The sequence below is a fragment of the Marmota flaviventris genome, chromosome 19 (assembly GCF_047511675.1).
Source record: "Marmota flaviventris isolate mMarFla1 chromosome 19, mMarFla1.hap1, whole genome shotgun sequence".
NCBI lineage: Eukaryota > Metazoa > Chordata > Mammalia > Rodentia > Sciuridae > Marmota > Marmota flaviventris.
In genome coordinates, this window is record NC_092516.1 from 5924579 (window position 1) to 5947719 (window position 23141).

At 43.5% G+C, this 23141-nt stretch overlaps 1 protein-coding gene across 3 annotated transcripts in view; it reads left to right on the plus strand.

Annotated features, from left to right (window-relative positions):
- Positions 1-1818: 1818 nt before the first annotated feature.
- The window catches only part of Crebbp (CREB binding protein), a 134001-nt gene continuing 112678 nt past the window's right edge, over positions 1819-23141 (plus strand). For 2 of the 3 annotated variants that reach the window (XM_071605568.1, XM_071605569.1), the window contains exon 1: positions 1819-1970. In XM_071605568.1, coding sequence (XP_071461669.1) covers positions 1886-1970 — 85 coding nt within the window. In that variant the 5' untranslated portion in view covers positions 1819-1885. The remainder of the gene's footprint in view (positions 1971-23141) is intronic. The other variant, XM_071605570.1, reaches the window with a different exon arrangement.

Below are 23141 nucleotides of genomic sequence, written 5' to 3' on the forward strand. Positions count from 1 at the left end.
GACAACGTCAGGGCAGAGGGGCAGGGAAGAAGGAGCTGTTTCTCCAGGTAAAGGACCTGGGTAGACTGGCTGCTTCCTGGGCGGAAGAGAGGGAGGAGCCCACTTGATTCACAGGTTTCTGGCTCAGGAAACTAATGCTGGTGACACCTTCAAGATGAGAACTTCAGGGAGAAGCTGGCAAGTTTTGAGGGGCAGATAAAGAAATGAGATGGGTACACCTTAGTTTTGTGGACGTGACCCACGGGCAGTGGCCATTGTGTGCCGGTTTCCAGGTGTCCCATTCCTGTTTGGGCACCCGCGAGGGGCCAGGAGGTTGTTCGTGGCCCAGAGTGAGCCCGAGGCTTCCTGGCCCTCAGTCCTGACGCGAAGGCCCTTTTTGACCCTGGCAGGCAGAGATCACCGCCCTCCTCTTGCAGTTGAGGGTGTCGGAACTGGGCCCCATCACCTTGTAGTTGGAGACAGGCGCCCAGGACCTCCGCGTCTTTTTCGCTTTACTTGGGGAGGGGGCTCGAATCTCGCCCTGTAACTTCTTCCCATCGTGCCCTTGGAGAAGTTGCTCTGCTCCTTCCTGCCTCAGTTTCCCCATCTGTAACGCTGGTCGGCCGCCCCGAGGCTGGCCTGTAACCTGTAGAGGCCACTCCGCTGGCATGCAACGAGAAGTGGCACGGCCTGGCCTGGGTCCTTCCTCGGCGGTCCCGCCCGATGTCACCGTGGAGGATCGCGGACAGGGACGCGAGGAGCCGGAGCAGGGGCAGAACGCGACAGCTAGGTCCCGGGCGGCGCCGACTCCGCGCCTGGGGGCCTCGCCTGCCGCCTGGCCGTCCTCCAGTCTCACGCCGGGCCCCGGGATAGCCGTCAGAACAAAAGTGGTGACTCGCATGGCGTTTGGCGTCCCGCAGGCCCGGCCCCCGCGCGGCAGCCAGCCGCCCCACGCACGGCCGCCGCGCCTTCGGCTCTTCCGCTCGAACGCGCTCGGCTCTTTCCGCCGCAGCCGGCGCAGGTGGAGGGGGCGGGGCGGGGGCTGTGCGTGGTGACGCCGCGGGGGGGTGACGCACCGGCGTGCCCCGCCCCCTCCCCCTCCCCGTTCAGGCTCTGGAAAGAGAAGAAAAAAAACTTTCTTTTTTTTTTAATTGAGGAATCAACAGCCGCCATCTTGTCGCGGACCCGACCGGGGCTTCGAGCGCGATCTACTCGGCCCCGCCGGTCCCGGGCCCCACAACCGCCCGCGCACCCCGCTCCGCCCGGCCGGCCCGTTCCGCCCGGCCCTCGGCGCCCGCCCCGGCGGCCCCGCTCGCCTCTCGGCTCGGCCTCCCGGAGCCCGGCGGCGGCCGCGGCGGCGGCGGCGGCGGCGGCGGCGGCGCGGGGTGGGGGGGCCGCGGCGCGGCGGCGGCTCCGCTCGGCGCATTGTTTTTCCTCACGGCGGCGGCAGGCCGCGGGCCGGCAGCGGAGCCCGGAGCCCCCCGGGCGTCGGGCCGCGGGCTGGTTCATTAAGTGGGGCGCGGGGGGGTAGTGAGGCGGCGGCGGCGGCACCATGTTCCCGGGCGCCGTCTGAGCCGCCGGGCCGGGCGCCGTCGCTGCCAGCCGGGCCCGGGGGGGCGGCCGGGCCGCCGGGGCGCCCCCGCCGCGGAGTGTCGCGCTCGGGAGGCGGGCAGGGCATGAGGGGGCCGCGGCCGGCGGCGGCGGCGGCGGCGGCGGCCGGGGGCGGGCGGTGAGCGCTGCGGGGCGCTGTTGCTGAGGCTGAGATTTGGCCGCCGCCTCCCCCACCCGGCCTGCGCCCTCCTCGGCCGGCCCGCGCTCCCGCGCCCCGCGCCCCGCGCCCCGGCTCGCAGCCGCCGCGACCCCCGCCCGGCCCTGCGCTCGGGGCTGCTTCCGCGAGCGGGCGAAGATGGCCGAGAACTTGCTGGACGGACCGCCCAACCCCAAACGAGCCAAACTCAGCTCGCCCGGCTTCTCGGCGAATGACAGCACAGGTGAGCGGGGGCCGGCGCGCTGTCAGCGCCCGCCGCGGGCGGGCCAGGCGGGCTGGGGCGCCGCTGACGTGCGGGTCGGGACGCAGTAGCGGGGCTCCGCAGCCTTCTCGAGTGCGGACTGGGAAGTTTCTTGGAATGTGCGCCTTGGACCGCGCTGAGCAGTTATTTTGAAAACTTTTTCTGGGGGGGGTCACCTAGTTGTTCCTTTTCCAAAACCCCAAACTCGGTTAGCAAGATGTCATCAAAGTGTCTGTGGTGTGTTTCATTTCATATCTAACTTTAAAACAAAGTTGGCACATTTTTAAATCCCTCCGGACTTCAGTCTGCCTTTGAGCTTGCGTTGCATTTACCATATCGATATAAAAAAAAGTTAAGAAATGTAAGGATTCTGATTTTTCAAGAAATCAGCACTATACCGACCGAGTCATCTTTTTTCCCCCTCATGAAGCAGCTTCCTTAGAAACTTTCTTGGAGAATGATATCAGGTGTGCAAGCGTGCTCAGTTCATTCAGTCCCTCCGAGTTGCTCTGGGCTGGTTCCTGGGAACGTTACCAGCGAGTCCTGCTTCCTCTTCGAAGCTCTCCTCTGCGGTGGAAACTAGGCGCTGTTGCGAACGCTGCCATCTCAGCGCAGCCTGGCTCCTCCAGCGCAGTCTTATAGTGGTGGCATCCGAAAATCAGTTTCTGATGAATGGGTCCAAATTGAATTGCATTGCTGCCTTCAGATTCGTGCTAGACACAGCTGTTCAATTTGTGAAACTATTTCTGTGACTGGCCACTAATGTATTCAAAAATCTATTTCTACTTTTGAAACAAAACTGGAATTTTGTGGCTTCAGTGTGACTACAGTTCCTGGAATCCAGCTGTGAAAGGTGTCATGTAATATCAAGTTAATGTAGAAATGAGGAAAATGATTTTTTAAAAAAATTAGTCTAAAGGAGATTCTTGTTGAATTAAAATTTGTTCACCAGTGGGAAGGAGTAATGACTCTGAAGTGTAAAAGTCACTGATAATGCTTTTCTTTTTAACTGGTTAAAAAGTTGAGTTTGACTTTAATTTTATAAAATCAACTTACTGATGTGAGAAGTATGGAAAAACAATAGGTAAAATGCTTTTCTGCAGAACAGATTTCATTTGCTTCTTTAATCGCACCATGTTTGAGTAAAAAGTCGTCAATTATGTGAAATGTAGATAATACTAGGCAAGTTCTTGTACCTACTGTATACATCAAGCCGTTTCCAAGATGGAGCTCCAAAGATGGCCTTTTAGGGGTAGTTTTTGAGCTATCAGCTATTAGTGTGCTGCTAATCATAGTAGAGGTTATCAGAAACGACTTTCCACAGTTAACCACTTTTCCCCCCTTCCTTTCCAGTTTTGAGCCCCGAAAGTTACAGGGCAATCTTATTTCCAGATGAGAAACAAAAAGTAACCATTTTTAATGGCTCTAATTTAAATCATCCAAAAACTAAAATGATCATATTTAAATTGAGTCCTTGGTTACATATAAATCCCATCACATTATCATGAAAGGGTGTGTTGTGGACTCCTGAGCACCTTAAACAAGGGGAAATCTTCAGGAGTAACTAGTAGTCTAATATATCCAGTAATGAGATGGACCGAGATCTTAAGGATGCATATTAAGCAAATAAAGGCTTAAGTATTTATATTAAATACATTGAAAGGAGTGAAGGTGTTTGGTTAGTTGGGACAGAAAGGCCTAAGAAAACATTCTTGAGGGACTTAACCTTTTTTTTAGTGAGAAGATGTCTTGGGCTTCCAGGAGTATATTGAGCCGGGTGGAGCAAGATGTGTGTCTTGCACACATGATCAAATTTGAGGGAGGGGAGCTCTGTGCCTGGGAAGAGATGCAGGGTTGGAAGGAGAGGGAGATGGCAGCCTTGGAGCCTTATAAACAGGAGTAACATGGACTTTTGTGAGGAGTAACATGGACTTTTGTGAGGACTGGCCTGTGAATCCCTTGGTACTCCTTAAGTGCGACCACAGGGATGATAGTAAGCCTAAGAGCGTGACTCTGATTGTGGAGCTTACCAGCCAGGGCACTGCCTGCAGTGTACTCTAGTAGGGCTAAGTGGCATCTGAGTGATGAATGCCATTGTCACTAGTGATCGACAGTAGTCACCACTGAAGGCTGGGGAGAGCTTGTGAAGAATATGTGGAAAGAGGGAATGTGCTCCAGAGGAGAGTAGCAAGAGAAAGAAGGAGAAGCAGTACTTGCCATGCCACTAAAGCAGCAGCTCTGGAGTGGCAGAGTTTCATGGTATCAGATGTTAATGAAGTAGCATTTTTTAGTTGTACATTGGAGTCTTAAACAGTGTCCCAGATGCAATTTTCCTTTTCTTGGCACCCTTTAATAAGGAATGAGGACTTTGTTACCCATACTATGTAGTTGGTTGTATATTTTAGAAAATTTTTTCTTTAACATGTCCAAATTAAAACAACGTACCAGTGTATTTCAGCAGCAGGGATTCATGATGAATAGGGTAAGAGAAATAAATGAACAAGTGATAGACTTTTTTCTTTCTTCTTTTTTTGGTCAACTTTATTGTGGCAAAATTTGTACAAGTAAACAACTTAAAAAGTTTTAAAAATTATTTTGTGAAAACGCAACATAGGTATATTTCATCCTATCCTAAAGAGTTGTAAATACATTTTATAATGTGAATGCTCTTTTGAAAACATTTAAGTTTTTTTAAGAGATGGGGTCTTGCTATGTTGTCCAGCTGGCTTGGAACTCTTGGGCTTGAATGATCCTCCTATCTCAGCCTCCCAAATAACTGGGACCACTCTGCACCAGACCATGAATCCCTTTAAATGCAATAAAGAAATGTATTGAAAGAAAACTTGTGGTGGATACGATTACCAACCCACACATCTTTTACAGCCAGATGACAATCTTGGTTGCCTGTGCAGTACTTTACATATTGGAGTGCTTTCTCCCTGTCATCTCTCTGTGATCCTCACTCCATCCTGGGGGGTAGGGGGAGAGAAGAAATTACTACTGCCATTTTCTAGGTGAGGATCCTGGTTTCAGAGAGGTGATCTGCCTAAAGCTATAGGAAGGGTCAAAATCAGAACCTAGATTGTTAAAGAATTCTGTATATTTAATTTGTAATTCTACATCTGTAAACGTTGAATTTGCTTGAATCACAAACCCATGAGACTCTGGTATTTGGCAAGTTTCAGTACCATCACTCCAGTCAGTTAATTAAAACCCTGTGGGGAAAGTTTATAACTGGCTATGGTGGAGGGGGAGTAGGGTGTGTTTTTCCTAGCATGGATCCCCTTTTCTTCTGGTTCAGGTGTTGTCCTCCATTTGAATCATGAGGGCTCACACACCTATTTACTGCAGGGGATAATTGAGAAATACTAAAGTTGTTTTACCTCATCGCTAAGTCCTGGATGAATAGGAAGAAAAAGCTTTTATGGAGACTTTTGAGGGCCAGGATTTCTCATGATTTTGCCTCATATGCCCCAGTAAATTCCACCTTTATGTATATGTAGAAAGCACCAATCAGAAATAAAAAGAAGATCTTAGAGTAGAGGGAGGAGGGGTGGGAAAAGCTGGGGTCATCGGATGAAATGGAGTAAATCAGATTCCATGTATGTAGGATTTTGTCAAAATGAACCTACTTAATATGTAAAACTGTCATGCTCTAATAAAAAGGTGGAGGGAACTTTTTAATAACTTGGCGAGGTGGAGAATGCCTGTGGCTCCACTGGAAGCCCCTCACAGGTTAAGGCCAGTCAGTGTGAAGCATGCCAGGGGGGGCCTCAGACAGAGCAGAAGATGGGTATCACTCCTCGTTTAACCTTCGGAGTTGATTCTGATTCCTAAACATAATTGAAAATGATTGGCTTAATCCTGCAGTCAGAAGTTGATGCTTAGATCTTTAGCCTGTGTTTTTACACTTTTAAGATCTGCGGTTACAATTGTGTTTTAAAGTATGTCTTTACTTGGGCCTCTACAAGTGCTGACTTTGTATTTTTACTTAATGTGTTTGAAAACAAAATTGTTAATGGTTTGGCTGAAGTGTGCTTACTTTGTTTAGATGAAATGTACCTTATTATGAGTTTGTAAAGACTAGGAAAGCTTTCCAGTCTAGTTCTTGGGGTCACATTAGTGAGGGCACCACCTCTTTATCTTACTGCAGCCAGCACTTGGAGTGTGTTCCAGAAAATTAGAGGGGATGTTAAGAGGTGTTTCTCCAAAAAAAGGCTTTGTGCTCAGAGGCTGTTGGTTCTATCTGAGGGCTGTAGTGCGGACTTTCCAGAGCCTTCATGTGCTGGGGGCGCTGAGGGACTGGAGTTTACACCATTCACAAACCTTGTTATCAATAGAATCCCTTTTTATGCTGGGCACGGTGGCTCACTCCTGTAATCCCAGCAGCTTGGAGGCTGAGACAGGAGTATCATGAGATCAAAGTTAGCCTCAGTAATGGTGAGGTACAAAGCAACTTAGTGAGATCCTGTCTCTAAATAAAATACAAAATAGGGCTGGGGATGTGGCTCAGTGGTTGAGTGTCCCTGAGTTCAATCCCTGGTATCCCCCCCACCCAAAAAAAAAAAACCCAACTTTTTTAATGTAATATGTGGACCAGCTAACTTTTTCTGTAAAGCACATATTTTCAGCTCTGTGGGCCATCTGGTCTCTTGTTGCAACTACTGTACACTGCCATTCTGGCAAGAAAACAGCCATAGATAGTGTGTAAATGAATGGGCATAGCTGTGCCTTTCTATGACATCCAGGGGATTTGGCCATGACCTCACTTGATAACCTTGATGTGATGGTGGGACTCACCCATTTGAGAGCTCTGGGCTATGCTCTGAGCCCATGCTGTGTGCTGGCCCTGACACTCACCAGGAGGTGAAGCCAGGGGGCAGCAGGGTGAGATGAACAGTTTGGAGTTTAGTAGGATCCTCTTCCTCTGTCCCTCTTGTTTCTCTTTAACAGTTTTATACATCATTTAAGATCAAGTAAGTTTAACAAAAAGCTAGGTAACTTCGTAAACAGATATCTTTTGGTTCTTTGCTGACCATTTTGCTTTTTGCTGATCCCAGTGGCCTCTACAGTATTCTCATTCTGTGCTGTGGTTGGCTAGTGTTTGGGGTGGGTCACGTCAGGTCTTTGAGCCTCGGTTTTCTCAGCTGTAAAATGGAGATCATAATGATTTCCATATCAAAGGGCATCTGAGGGTGGACTGTGGTGGTGTCTGGAAGAGGCCTGATCTGGATCTAGCATTTGCAGTTACCAGGAAAAGTGGGTGTGCCTTGTCATTGCCTGACTTGCTAGGAGTGCTGGCCCAATGGAACTGAGACCTGTTGGTTAGTAATTCTAGAAACAGCGACAATAGTCTTGTGTGCACGTCCACAGAGGCCCTTTTGCAGGCACATATGTTGTGTAGCCTGTTACCAGACACACAGCCAGGAATTCTGTAATCAGTGCCGCTGATTTTGCCTCCATTTTTAGTGTGTGTGTTTTTTTTAAGTGTGTGTGTGTGTGTGTGTGTGTTGCTGGGGTTTGAACCCATGGCCATGTGAATTTGAGGTGAGCACTCTACCAACTGAGCTATGCCCCCAGTTTTTTTTTTTTAAGTGAGAACATGATAGCCATGAAATTTTAAAATTAGAAAAAACTTAAGTGTGTCATGTGTTCTGAGAATACTTAATAATTCTGAAACATATTCCATGGACTATTTAAGCAATAAATGAATATCTGATTCTGTTTCTTGCTGTATATATTATAATTCAATTTGAGGTACACATTGGGCAATAGCAGCATAATAGCAGAGGATTTTGGTAGATTCCCTTCAGTAGCTTAGAACATTATTAATAAGACTTTGAGGCAAAACTTGAGAAAAGAATGTAAAACACACTCAGGTGGGGCAATCCAAAGAGTGTTGTATTTGTTTCCTGCAGAAGTCTAGGGCTGGGGCCCAGATTGGGGCAGTAACCTGGAGTTGGGGGCCTTGAGTAGTTTGGTTCCCTTCCCCTCTCTGCTGCCTCCCCAGCCTCTTCTGCTATGCAGGCACGCATTTGGGTAAACCTGCTTGTCTTCTTGGCCTCCTAGGTTGGGAATAGCATCCTGGACCTGACAGTCTTGTGTCCTTGGATGTTACTACAGGTTCTGACCCTTGTCTAAGTCCTCTTCTAGTTGTCCCAGTCAGTCTCTGGGAAACCTTCACACTCCTGGGCATGCTCTCTGGCTTCAGCACACATGTCCTGTGCTACCTTCAGGCCACTAAGGCCTTTCCCTCTGTGTGTATCCCTTCTTTTCTGAATACATCCGTCTTCCATGGGCTTTGGTGTGGCCTATCCACAGCTCCTGCTTCAAGTGGGGGAAGAGATCTACCCTCCTCATTCTGTATTAAGCTTGGTGTTCAAGAGAACTCTGACATTGATTGGGAAGCGTAAGCATTGCACAAGTACCCCACAGGTAATAAGCTTTCACATATTTCACTTTCTCTGGGGAGTGCTGGAAGAGGGATCACAGGGTCCTGTAGAAGCTTCCTGGAGTAGGCAGTCTTGCATTTGAGTTTGGACTTTCTTGAAGGGGTCTGGGTATTGTCTGAGTGTGGCACTTACAGAAGGGTGTGGGGAAGATGTGGAAGTAAGCAAGGTGCCCCTTGCCCTTGTTAAAGTTCTTAGACAATGTGGAGAATGACTGTTGCTAACCTTTGAAAACTGCCTTCAGGGTATTTATTTTCTGGTTCTAAATTTAGGAAGCAAGACTATTTTTGAGCTGTGTTTAAAAGTTGAATTCCTTTTTAAACTTACCCTTAAGTATATTGGCTATTGGCCTCTGTGATGTGTCCCCCTCCCTATGTTTCATGTACATTAATCAAAGGAGTGTTTAGTCCAGCCATTTCCAAGAACAGTAAAATCTAGTGGTGAATACTTGTTCTTGAGTACCTCTGCCTCCCTCCCTCCCTCCTCTCAGCTCTGGGTTTCCATCTGCTGCTGTTTGGAAATGTCTTAATTTGCTAGTCTTTCTAATATACCTTATCGTATTCCTTACTGGATAGTAGATATTTTCTGGATCTTCACCTCAATCAGCCTTTTGAACTTAAATAATCTGTAATCATAGAAAATGAGCTGTTTAACGGGGTTGTACAATTCTGTTACAGCACAAGTTCTTTTTATAGTATTTAAGCTTCCCCTCCTCCCCATAACTAGCTAGGCTTTTTCTTACTAAAACTGCACCACCTGTACATGTCTTAACTTTATAGTTAGACTCTCCAGTGAAATATCAAGAAAAATAAGCTGCTCTTCTTTATGACAGCCTGTGGAGACGGCTTGTACAACATTTCAGCAGAGCGGATTTTGGTCTTTGATTACAAACTGAATGATGACTCTCGGGAACTATAGGAATCTAATAATTAGGGTTTGCTTTGACAATTATGGACTATAAGAGCTTGACCCAATTCCTTTGGATTAAAATATTTTGAGTATTTGTCACCTGATTAAAAGTAGAACCTTGTAAGCATGACTCAGAGTTGAAGGAAATGTCAGTGCTTTTTATACTGGGAGCACACAGTGTGATACTCGGGAAGGAGCCCTAGCTTCAGCTCATTGGACGCACAAGCTGAGCTCCCAGCCTACTCACTCATGACTGGGGCTAAAGCTTTCACCTCTGAGTTTTGAGGGACAAGGGGTACTTGTACTTGGGTATGTGTGTGGGAGGGGGGATGAGAGAGAGAGAGAGGTTTCTGCTGCTGTACTCCACTTCTTCCTACTTCGATTAACTTTGTGTGTGTTGGGCTACTATGGTGCGTGGCATACTGCCTGTTGAGACAGCCATTATTATTGTTTAGTTGTGTGGGAAAATATCAGACATCACCTACTTTTCAGGCCAGTGAGGATTGGAATGCTATAGGTGAGGACCTAAGCCAGAGCCAGACCTGCAGAAGCTTCTTACTGAAACAGTAAATAGGAAGCTGTTGCTTCTGCTTCTTTTGCTTCTAGTACCAGGTCTATTGCAGTTTCAGTTTCCAGTTTGCAAAAGAATGAATTAAGAGCTGGATTCAGGAATCCTACAAAATTGGTAATAGTTTGATTTACTTTGATTAGTCTGTTGGCAGTGCAGCTATTCTTCATAGCAAATTGAAATCTTAACTAAATGGAACTTTTTCTAGTTGTTGTTTCATAACAAGGACTTGATTTATTTTAGGTTAGACCTTAGAGTGAAAGAAAAAGCAAGTACAGAGAAATGATAAAAATCATCTTTCTTTTTAGAAAGCAGAGTCAGAGGAGAGAATGGCTTTGGGATCACTGTCCAGTTTGGTCAGGTTGACTGGTTGAAAGGAGTGCCAGTGAGACTTCATTCCTCTTTGGTTTGGCTCCCACTAATTCCAAGAGGAATGGATTCAGCTCTAGGCTGTGTTGAGAATTTCCTTTTCCTACAAACTCTATAATGGGAAGTTCTTTCAAAGGAGATTATTCTTTTTTCCATTCTCCTAGATATTATAGGTGTGGTCCTTTATATTTTTTACTAGTAGAAATTATCCCAGTGTGGACAAAGAATTTCCCTCCTGACTTGTATCTTTATACTTAGTCTTAAACCTTTAGTAAGTAACTTTTATTGGAAATAAACTGGATGCATAAAATATTGATAGTTTTTCTGTGTTGTTTGGTCTTCCTTTACTGTTGTGGGAGTTGGATTTTGTTCGAAGAGCAGGACCTATCTTTCAAAATAGTTGAACTTATCTTGAAACATCTTCAGGGAATCATTCAAATGATAGAAGGAGAAGTCAGTGTTCTAGTTCTCACTGATAACTTTCTTAGTCTCCGGTATGTGAGGAAAAAGCATTCCTTCTCAACAGCCAGAGAAGATCTGGGCATTTCTCTTGTTTGAGAGATGACACTGGTGATAATCTCTAGGTCCTCACTGTCTAGTAGAACTGTCTGTGACAGTGGACATATTCTCTGTCTGCACCACCGAAGACTGGAATGATGAGCCACGTTTGGCGTTGTTAATTAAAATGTGCCTGGTATTCTATAGGGACTAAATTTTTTTTTCTTATATCTTTATTTTGTTTATTTATTTTTATGTGGTTCTGAGGACTGAACCCAGTGCTTCACATATGCAAGGTAAGCGCTCCACCACTGAGCCACAACTCCAGCCCCAGAGACTAAATTTTAAATTTAAAAATATTTTAATTAAGTAAATAGCCCCATGTGAATAGTGACTACTGTAATAGTACAATTCTAAGTACATGTGCTTCTCCTGTTAGTTGAATTTTTACTCTAAGATAATTATGACCTGCAGGAATAATAATAAATGCTCCTTTTAAAAGGACCATCTTTTAAAAATGGAAGACACTTTCAGAAATATTTATAGCTTTAGTTACTCTCTTCATGGGTTATCCACTCAGAAGATATTTTGCAAGAAGACTTTTGTGTGTGTGTGTGTGTGTGTGTGTGTGTGTGTGTGTTCGCGCTAGGGATTAGAATCCAGGGCCTCGTGCATGTGAGGCAAGCACTCTACCAATTGAGCTATATCCCCAGCCTCAGAAAATATTTTGTAGATAGTTGTATAGGCCCTGATGATCTAGTGGGGACATCACAGACCTGAACTCTGCCTTCTTGTGGTTGGGGGAAAGAGTTCCTGGGAAGCCAAGTATAACCAGGTGTGACTTCAGAGGGGAGGCACTGAGCATGGCAGTGTACAGGACAGCGACTGAGCCTGTGGGAGAACCTCTTGGGCCTAAGGATGAAGAGGAGATGGCAGGTGGTACTTCTCTAGGCATAGGGAATGGCATAATTAGCAAGTGTGAAGGTTTGGAGGTGTAACCTCTGGATTGTTGTTTTAATAGTTTTTGTGAACAGCGGTTTTGCTTTTTGTTTATATTCTTTGGGCCACCAAAATTTAGGTAACTTCCTGTTGCCTCTGTGAGGATAGAGACTGCCCTGGGGGAGTTGTTTGGGCCTGGGATCCAGTATCAATTCTACTACTTCATTATTTCATTCAACAAATATTTCAGTGTGTATTATATGCAGGTCATTCTGTTGGGTTGTGGTGATAACAGTGGTGACAGAAGCTTCTCTTGCCTCATGGAACTCAGAATTTAGTGGTGTGGTCAGGCAGCCTGCCAGTCCCCACCAGTGACTATCATTCAAACTGAGGTCATTGTCTGACCAGTGGAGCTGGGTGTTTCAGGTGGGTGGGCAACTTGACAGAGGGGGAACATGGGAACTGATTTTAGGAGGCAGGTTGGGCATCTGGAGATGAGGTAAGGTTAACAGGAGCCTTGGATGTCAAACCAGGGAGTCTAGGTCTTTTAGGGCTTAAAGAACAATACTGTTTTTTGAAATACTGACCTTGCCCAAAGTGACTGGGGAGATGCTATCATGATTTTTTTGTTTTCCTAGACATATGGATCAGCTTTTCCCAAAGTCCACTTTTCCATCCAAGCTCAGATCTGCAGAAGATTGACAACTGCCTCTCTACCCCTAATCCCATTTTGGGGAGGAAAAGAGCCACATGAAAGCAGCTCAAGAATCAGAATTAGTGGTTATATTGAAGATGTTATGGAATTTTGGTACAGATAGATTTTTTTTTTTTTTTAAGAGAGAGTGAGAGAGAGAGAATTTTTTAATATTTATTTTTTAGTTCTCGACGGACACAACATCTTTGTTTGTGTGTGGTGCTGAGGATCGAACCTGGGCTGCACCCATGCCAGGCGAGCGTGCTACCGCTTGAGCCATATCCCCAGCCCCCAGATAGATTTTTTTAATGTTAAAAGTTATTTTTGAACAGATAATGTATTTATATGGTTCAAAATTAAAAACAAAACAAAAAAACAGACTTGGTGAAAAGCCTTCCTCCTGTGTCTCTGGAATCACCTACCCATAGCAGCCTGCCTCAACTTTGCTTAGATCTTGTTCTAAGAGATGTGCTATGCATCACTAAGCAAATATAGTCTCTCTATACTCTTTTTTTTTTTAATCTTTATTTCACTTATTTATTATGTGGTGTTGAGGATTGAACCCAGGGTCTCGCACATGTGAGGCGAGTGCTCTACCGCTGAGCCACAACCCCAGCCCCTCCAAATACTCTTTACCCAAGGAGCTTATATGTGATGTTCTACACAAGTGCATTTTGCACTGATAGATACCCTAGTACTATTAGAAGTATTAATATCAGGGCTGGGGTTGTGGCTCAGCGGTAGAGCGCTCGCCTAGTACGTGCGAGGAGCTGGGTTCGATCCTCAGCACCACATAAAAATCAACAAATAAAATAAAGGTATTGTGCCCAACTATAACTAAAAAAATATTTTAAAAAAAGTATTAATATCAGAAGAGTGGACTTTATTCTAAATCTTACTTTAATGGTAAAGTGTTTTGGTGCTGTACTTAGATAAATAAAATGATTTTACTGTTTGTACTATGTAAATAGGAAGAATTGAAGGTTAAAAAAAAGCTAATTTCATGTCATCTTAGATGTTAGGGGTTTTGTTACTGGTATCAAAATGTATATCATGCAGCCAGTTCACACTAGTGGTGTGTTTATGGTTTCTCAGTTCCTGGAAAAGATTCTTAAAATCTGGCTTATTAGTTGATATACAGATATCTGTAGCTTAACAGCCTACACCAAGCAGAGTGAAAAACAGTTTCTTACTTGGTGGGCCTTGGAAGAACATTCACATTAACCGCACAGCTTTCATTAATTTAGTAATTAATCTTAAAATTGTTAACACTGAAGATGACCCCAAAATCTTGTTAAAGAAAAGGGTGAATAAAAACAAGAACCTTTTCCAGGGGTAAGAAGATGTATGCTAATGTGTATGCAGTGTAAAAAGTTTTCAGATAACAAGCTCTAGATATTTTTAGGGAATTGAGGAACTGGGGATTTGGAACTTCTCTTTCATTTTATATTCTTGCAAGTGCTTTTTTAAAAAAACCAAAATCTGGGCTGGGGATATAGTTCAGTGGTAGAATGCTTGCCTATCATACATGAGGTCCTTGTGTGTGGGTGTGTCCAATCTCCAGCATTTAAAACACACACAAACCTAATGAAAATCTAGTTAAAAACTAATCCAAATCAGAACATCCTTTTTGAATATGTACATGTATGAGTATTTGTATTTTTGATTAGGAGAATCTGTGACATGGTGACAGCAGAGTTTTAATAAATTCCTGTTGCAAACCTTGAAAGAAAGTACAGATTACCTGAGAGGTGCCATTCAGAGATATGAAAATGTGATTGTGTTTTTTTGTTATGTCCAGTTATCCAGTTCCCACTTCCTTTGTTACAAGATCATTTTTTTTTTTTTAAAATGGTTCTGGGAATTTGCGCTATATCACCATCCCTTTTAATTTTTTGAGACAGAGTCTCACCGAGATTCCCAGGCTGGCCTTTCAAGCTTAAAATCCTCTAGCCTCAGCCTCCTGGATAAGCTCCATTTTTAACAGTTTTTTTTTTTTTTTTTTAAATTTTTTTAGTTGTAGGTGGACACAATACCTTTATGTGGTGCTTAGGAATCGAACCCAGGGCCTCATACGTGTGAGGCAAGCGCTCTGCCACTGAGCCACAATCCCAGACCCTAACAATCTTTTACAAAAAGGTTTTTCATTGATGTGCTGGAAACTACAAGTCTTGACAGCTAACCACTGTTTCTTGGAGTATTTTGAAATGATGTCAGATTTCTGAAGGTGAGAAACACTCATTCTGCTACTACTTTGGGTACAAAATGTTACATGTAGATTGTCATATTCCTTTAGAAAAAAACAAAGTCCGTCTTTAAAGTGCTTTTTCTTTTCCAGCCTTCTAAGCTTGTGTGAACACCAGAAATATTTTTAAAAATATTTTTTAGTTGTAGATGGACTCAGTATATTTATTTATTTTTATGTGGTGCTGAGGATGGAACCCAGTGCTTCATGCATGAGAGGCATGTGCTCTACCACTGAGCTACAATCCCAGCCCACTAGTATTGAACCCATTTCAAATTTTAACCTCAAACTGCAAACACTCCCACTGGAAACTGGAGCACATGGGACTATTCCAGATGTTCTCACCAGGTGCTGAAACTTAATAATCTGGGCCCAGGCACCCCAGAGTAGGGGCTGCCTTTAAAAACAACAGTTTCACTTACTACTTAGTAGTTAACTCACATGGCTCAAAAATTGTAGGGCAGATGTTGAGAGCCTCCCTCCCTCTTACCTTGTTTTCCCAGGTCACACAGGGACTAGTTTATGCTCCCTACCAGTGTAGACCTGTGTTCTAGCACATACTTGTTGTGTTCCCTTTCTTTCCTCTTCCTGCCTTTTCCTTGCAAACTGAGGTAGCTTACTGTGCACATGGCCGTAGATGTTGGCATGGGGAGAACTTTGTGTCTTTATACAGTTGCCTAGTGTTCTGTTGTACGAGTTTGTGCCATCACTGATTTTATCTGCTTCACTGATGGATATTTAGGTAATTTCCAGTCTTGTCCTCCCTCAAGCAGTGCTGTAATAAGTAGCCCTGTGAAGTTAAGTACACGTGTATATAACAGTTCCTAGAAATGGATCTCATGGTTAAAAGGCATATACATTTGTAAATTTTTTGGTACTGGGGATTGAATTTGGGGGGCGCTGAGCCACATACCCATCCCTGTTTTGTATTTTATTTAGAGACAAGGTCTCACTGAATTGCGTATGCCTTGTTGGTGATGAGGCTGGCTTTGAACTTGTGATCCTCCTGTTTCAGTCTCCTGAGCTGCTGGGGTGACAGGCCTGCGCCACTGCGCCCAGCAACATTTGTAATTTTAATTTTACCAAACTTTCCTCCAAAAAGTTTCCTTGTATGTTGGCAGAGTCTTAAAAGTAGCACACCTGTGCCCAATATAAGAATCATTGGAGGTTTTATGTTTTCTTTATTAACATAGTCTAGTAATTAGTGCTTACCCTGGGGGTTTTTCATCATTAGCTATGCAGTCTTTTCTGATTTATCTTTAGTGGGATGCTTTTGAACTTAAGGCATTGATTTTCTTTTTCTTTTTTTTTTGGCTTCCAAATAGTGCACACGTTTTCTTACACTGTCACCTAAGTTTACTTTCATGCCCAGAATGCACTTTTCCCCTTCTCCTGACTTGGTGTTGCTGCCTGCCTGTTATAGCTCACAAGCATTTGGCCCAAGGACCTGATCCACCAGGTCTGCTTGCTTGTCCTGATGTGTGGCCAGGGCATCTGAGGTCTGGGGCTTGCTCTGAGGGTTGGATCCTAGCTCAGCCTTTCCTTTCCAGGACTGTTCTTGCCAAAATAATCCTTTCCCCAACAGTTTACTAATTGCAGAGTAGGCAGGCAGCTGGTAATAGTGCCTCATTGGGGTCTTGGTGCCCCTCTCAGCCATGGTCAAGAGAGAACAATGAGCCCCTTTCTACTGTTCCTGCCCTAAACAGTTGAGATAATTTGTAGGGACTGCAAGGTCATTTACTATGACAGCCACCCTCTGGTTCCATCCTAGTACCTGTGAGGCTTTTTTCCATCCTTTAACACACACACCATGCCTGGGAAACTTAAGTTGTTGCAGCTATCTGAGAATGGCACTTCCCCTCTGATTTCTTGGTGTGCAGAATGAAGATAGGAGGCTCACTACATATCCAGGATGGCATGGTTTAGGTCCATTACAACAGAGCACTTTCAGTTGGGTCCATTTTGGATTCTTGAATGAAAGATGAACTGTCAGCATTCATTGAAGCGAGGTTTCCTAGTACCTGATGCAGAGTGGCCAGGAAGCCCATATGACAATGAAAAAACAAAATACTGAAGTTCTGATGGTAAGTGATCATGTGAAGTAGAGTTTACCTTTACCTTTTCACAAGTCAAATGATTCTTGAAAACTGTAAAAGTGTGTCTTTTGATAAATCAGGTATTTCCCCTGACTTACATTTTAGTTCCTGTAATTTAAAAAAATTGAAATATACTTGCTAGGCAGGTTTTCATGTGAGCACCCCTGGATGGATACTTCTGGGACATGACATTTGTCCCATAGTTCAGCTGTACATTCAGGTTTAATAAGTTGAATTGTTGTCTAGCCTTCAACTCAGAACTTAAGTTTATGCTAAAGGCTAGGGTTTGGGCCTTATTGTCTGTCATCTGCTGTGCTTTGTCTGCTGAACAGTGGGTGGATAGTTGCAGTGATCCTCCCCAGAGGTCCATTCCTTTTAGAGCATTCTTTATCCGATCAGGTGTGTGGATCCTGAGATTTTGGAAGTTTTTTCCTTGGAACTCACCATAGCAAAGTAACCAACTTGTGGCTGCTTAGCTTGCTGTCTTAACATACCTGCCTGATTGGAATCTTCTTTTCTTCTTTTCTCAGTGTTCTTTCCTTCATGTTCTACTCGGGTTTTGCTTATTATTTGAAGTCTTTATGGATCTTCATCCCATTCCACTTGGCTGTGAAATATGATATGTGTGTTATCAATCTAAGTTTGTGTCTTGGTGTCCATGGATTGTCTTTTTCCTCAATTAGTTATGACCCTCTGGGTAGGAAGATTTCTTCTATTGGAGTCTCAGTCCTAGTCAGACCTTCCCAGAGTAAAGGCCCAGAGCAGGGACTTGCTTCCCCACTGTGGGGGGGGGCGGTGAGTGTCAGCGACTGTCCAGCCAAGTGGAGCCAACCTCCAGTGGATTAGTGAGGCCCATTGAGGAGGGGCACAACTTTTTGCTCATATCAGCTCACTCACTGTTCAGAATGAAGTAAAACCTCATTATTCTGTACTAATTAGCGGGTGGTGTGTCTGCATAAAAGAAGCCTGAATCACAGAAGATTTTTAGAAGGAATTTGCTTTAATTATTTCCTAATAGTATTATTAAAAAAAAAATGTTAGATGTCTTTTGGGAACTTGTTTAATTGGCTAGATGGTACTTACTTATAGTGGCATAAATGCTAATGAAAGAATTTTCTCTCATATTCTCTCTTGTGTTTTCATTCTCCATTATTGAGGAGTTTATTCCATTATATATTTATATAATCCCTAAGAATTTTCAAGGCAAAGTGGGGTTTAATTTACCAGAATTGCCACAGGTCATCAAAGCTGCAGATAATAGCAGGGCTGTACCATAGAAATGCAGTGGTTTTTGAGTGCCTGCTTTGTGCCCAGCATGGGTGCCAGGTTCTTGACAGGTGTTATCTTCAGTCCCAGTTGCCTTGGGAGATGAGCTTGTGACAGTGATTCTGTGCTGAGCACCATGTGTACACAATGTACACATTGGGTACATTGCAGGATGGAGTTCTTCCATCCACTTCCCTGCTGGACAGGTGCTGCTTTCTGGTTTTCCACCGAGGAAAGCATATGCAGGACAGGAAGGTAGCAGCAGTAGTGACAGTTGTGATCTGAATGCACACCTTCCTGGGTCTCTTCTTACTGCACCAGGTAGTGCTTCCATGTTGTCTCTAATTAGAAGATCTTGATAAAGGTACTGACAGGGTCTAGAATGGTTTCCAGGATCTCTAAGAATTGTAGCCCTGTGAAACACATACCCTTCTGTCTTAAGACAGAAGGGTGAGTTTCTCAGCATCCCTTACCCCTGTTAGATCCATTTTTGTATTGATTTTTTTTTTTTTTTGAGGGCAGGCATCAAAAATTTTGAAATGGACAGGTAAAAATTGCATGTTTTATCATATACAACACGATATTTTGAAACACATACAGCGTGGATTGGCTAAATCAGCTAATGATTTTTTTGTCTTAGTTCATGTTGTGTCCAGTGGATGCTTAAGAATTTAAAATTCTTCTTTTAAGTTTTTCCAGGGTGGCTGAATAAAATGCTCAGTTTTGAAAGATTTGAGTAGTTATTTATAGTGCAGGTAATGCCGAAAGAAAAACCCTAAAGAACTCTGAAAAACTCTTAAGAAAGCAGACCTTTGTTCACAGGGAATAGGGATGCTAGAGAGAATTAAGGAGTGGGTGGAGAGAAACAAATATTCATGGGAAGGGAGTTTCAGACTTTTGGAAGTAGAGAAATGTGAACACACAACAAAATGGCATCTAAAACTTATCTGTAATTTCTCACACTACCATTTCTTACTACATATAATCTTTGCATCAGTCTTCATTGATACTGAGGTAGAGTGAAATGTACCAGAATGGTTCCCTGGAACATAAAGAGGGGTAAAGAGACAGATGAGTAAAACAGTGTAACCTTCCAAGAGAATTCTTTGTTATTTTAAAATATTTAGTTGTAGATGGACATAATTCCTTCCTTCCTTCCTTCCTTCCTTCCTCCCTCCCTCCCTTCCTTCCTTTTCTTTCTTTTCGTGGTGCTGAGGATCGAACCCAGTGTCTCCTGATTGCAAGACAAGCACTCCACTACTGAGCTACAACCGCAGCCCTGAGAATTCATCATTTAATTTACTTCTCTTTGTTTCTGTTTTCAGAATGTAGTAATAAATGATTCTTACTTTATATCTTTGACTAGCTAGGGGAGCGACTTATTAAAATTGACAGTGTATGTCTCCACCATAACTGGTAATTTTCTTGGTAATTCACCTATTGATTTAACACACAGATGCTTACTGAGTACCTGATCCATACTAAGTACTTTAGCAAGTAGATAGTGGTGAGCCAGACAGCCAGCATCCCTCCCTCAGTGGAGCTTAAGCCCTCCTGAGTTTGCATGTGAAATTGATAGTGTAATTTTAATTTGTTCAGTAACTTTATTGAGTACAAGAGTTCATACTTCTGGCCATAGAAGATACGATAAAACCAGTTGTGTAATTTAGAGAATTAATGTAATTCAAAGGAAAAAGATCTTAAGATAGAGGAGATTTCAGAAATTCTGAAGAAAGGTATATTTTGTGGGTAATTTGTTTGGTTGGTATATTTGAAACAGTTTTCAAATGTTTTTGGATGGACAGATTGACTTAGCTACTCATCTGGTGATTTTGTTTTTGTTTTGAAATGGAGTCTTGCTCTGTTGCCTGAGCTGGCTTGATTTGGTGCTCAAGTGACACCCCAACCCCCCTCCCCCAACCTCAGCCTCCCAAGTAGCTGGGACCACCAGGGGTTGCATGACTGCACCTGTTCTTCCTGATACATATTTCTGTAAAATGAGAAGCTTTTCCCCCAAGTACCTGCTAGTTATTTGTGCCTTGTTTAAGATGAAATATCACAAGTTCAAGGGTCACATATTTGAGGCCAGCCTTAGCAATTTAGTGAGGTCCTAAGCAACTTAATGAGACCCTGTCTCAACATAAAAAAAGGACTGGAGATACATAGCTCAGTGGTAAAGTGCCCCAAGGTTCAAGGTACAAAGAAAAAAAGGTAGATTTGAATTCTCATCATGATAAATAAGAATGGTCTCACAGCTCATTTTGGGATACCATTTATCTTTATGTGTTCAGAAGTGGTCATCATGTGAGCAGGATCTCTGCTGGTTTAGGTTTCCCAGCTAGCAGTGAAATGTCCTTTGTTGTTTTGATTGGTTATGACTTTCTCTGTTCTAAAGCCTTAAATTTTCCTCTTTCCTCATCAGGCTTCCCCAGAAATTGGAAAGCTGTAGTTTGTGTTTTCTCTCTTATTAGCTTAGTGAGGGGGTGGGCTCCAGGTTAGTGGCCAAGAAGCTCCAGAAGAGAGAATACCCTTGTCCCTAACCATGGAAATGTGACAGGTGGTTTTTGGTATTTTTGATGTGTGACCGGGAAATCTCTTGCCAAGGACAACAGTTCAGAAAGCAGGGTACCCATGATCTGTGCATCCTCAGCTTTGCCTTAGTGATTGGCAGAGAGAAGGGAATTTACCCAGGATTGGAATTAGTAGCTTTCATCTTGAACCTTAGGAACTTCCGATGACTCAGATTGCTATTGCTCAGTCCACATGTTGGGACACTGTTGTGTAGAAAGCGTAGTTGTGCATGTTGTAATATCCTGATGTGCTTTCTTCACTCTCCTTTGTTAGTTTTTTTGAACAAAAGTATAGGGAACAGCTGTGAGAAGAAGGGTGGTATTGAGGGAATGTATGTAGCCTGTCCTGTCTTTATTTTCTTCTGTTTTTTTTTTTTATTGTGTTGCACATAATGATGGAATTTCTTGTTACATATTCATACATGCACACAATATAGCAATATAATTTGGCCAATATCATTCCCTGTGTTTCCTCTTTTCTTCCCTTCCTCCTTTGTCCTGGTCCCTTCCCTTTCATCTACTCTACCGATCTCCCTTCAATCTGTCTTTGTCTTTTTTAAAAAACCACACCTAGTATATTTGGTATGTGTTTGGACTGGTGGATGAGGATGTAAGAATTAGTCAACTCTTACTGAACCCAAACAGTTGTTAGATATCTATGTTTGGACTGAAATAGAATGAGGAAAAAGTGTTATCAAAGTGGACACAATTTGACAGACCAGTCAAAACCAAACTAAAACACTAGCCCGAGAAAAGTACCCAGCTACAAAAATTGACCATGTATTTGGTAAGGACTAGAATAAGCCATAAATGAAAACTGGTAGATCGGAGAGTGGTAGGATGATGGGTGAATTTTTTTAAGCCCAGAGCCTTGGCATGCTAGACAAACACTACCACTGAGCCTACATCCTAGCCAATGATGGGTGGATTTTTAAAGGTGAGAAATTGTTCTTCAGGATATTATAAAATAACCACTATCTATGGCACCCAATGTCTTAGTCCAAAGTGTATCATGTAACCCTGGAATATTATCCTTGCTTTACAAATGAGGGTAAAGCAATGAAGAAATTAATCTATTTGCTCAAGGACCCATGACCAATTGTTAAGTCAGAATCTGAACTCCTGTTTTCAGTTTTTCTGTTGTCCTACACCTAGCCGGGGCCCTAACTTTGCAAATTTATCTTAACTGTTCTTGTGGCATTGTCTGCTGTTCCTTGGCTTGGCACCTTCTCCTTGGAGGAGTGCTTGGGGATGCTTGAAAGGGCCTGTTAGAAAATTCTGCAGGTTGTTCCGCACTTTAAGTATGAAATATTTAGAGTGTGTTTGTTTCTAGTTTACACACTCTTCATCCCCACTCCAAGCAAATATGAAGGAAAGAATCTCTATTTTGGTGCTCCACTTTCTGGTTTGGATGAAATTTCATTTTCATGTTCATGGATTAAGTGGCACTGCATTAAAAAAACATGTATTTGTAGAGTGATGAGTAGAAAGTGTGTGTGCATGTGGACAAAGCCTGGAAGGCAGCAGACAAAATGTTAGTTATGGTGGGGGAAATTTTTTTGAACTTTATTTTGTATGATTTGTATCTGGAGACTTAATAAATCTCAAAATTCAGGACAACGTAGCAGCATAAAACTTTTGGACTGACCTGCAGTAGTGGGGTGGTCCTCTGGGTACCACCTGTGCTTTTTCATGGAACTGTTTGCTTGATCCAGGATTATATTCAGTCTCTTCACAATGACAGGTCCTGAAGAGGCACCCAAAATTGAGGGACTATCTACTAAACAACTGGTTTCTACTCTTCAGAAATGTCAGTAATGGGAGACAAAGGCTGAAGCGCTTTTCTTGATGGGATGAGATACTAGAGACAGGACAACTGGGATTCTGAATTGGATCAGGAAAATGAGTATGACAAAAGACATTATTTGGACCATAAAATTTGAGTAAGGGCAGTATATTAATTATATGCTCGGTATTACACTTTCTAGATTTGACAAATGTACTTGGTTATGTGAAAGAGTGTTCTTAGGCGATACATACTGAAGTATGTGGGAAGAAAGTATCCTGCTAGTCTGTAGCTTACTCTCAGGGTTCTGGGGAAACTGTATATGTGTGTGTGTGTGTGTGTGTGTGTGTGTGTGTACATGGTAAGTAGTGCCTCATTCCTTGTGGTCAGATGGGGAGAAATAGGTGTGTATTAAATAGAGATGGTTTACCAGGCAGAAGAGTACAGAGAACTTGGGCAGTGAAAAAGAGGCACTAGTCAGTTCTGTAGGGGAAGGAAGTCTGCATGGTCAATGTTCGTAGTCACTGAGTGGGGTTTAGGGTGGCATTTTCTAGCCCAAGAGAATATCCAGAAAAGACTTCCAATCTTAAGTGACAGGTCACTGTATTATGGCAAGAAAGCAGGGTGCATCCGAAGGGGGTCGGGTAAAGGACTGAGAAGAGGGAGGGGGTCCACTGTGATGGTCTTTGTGTGCTCTGCTCATCCATAGACCTGATGATATATAGGATATTTTCAGCTGTGATTATATTAAACTGTAGCTAAAA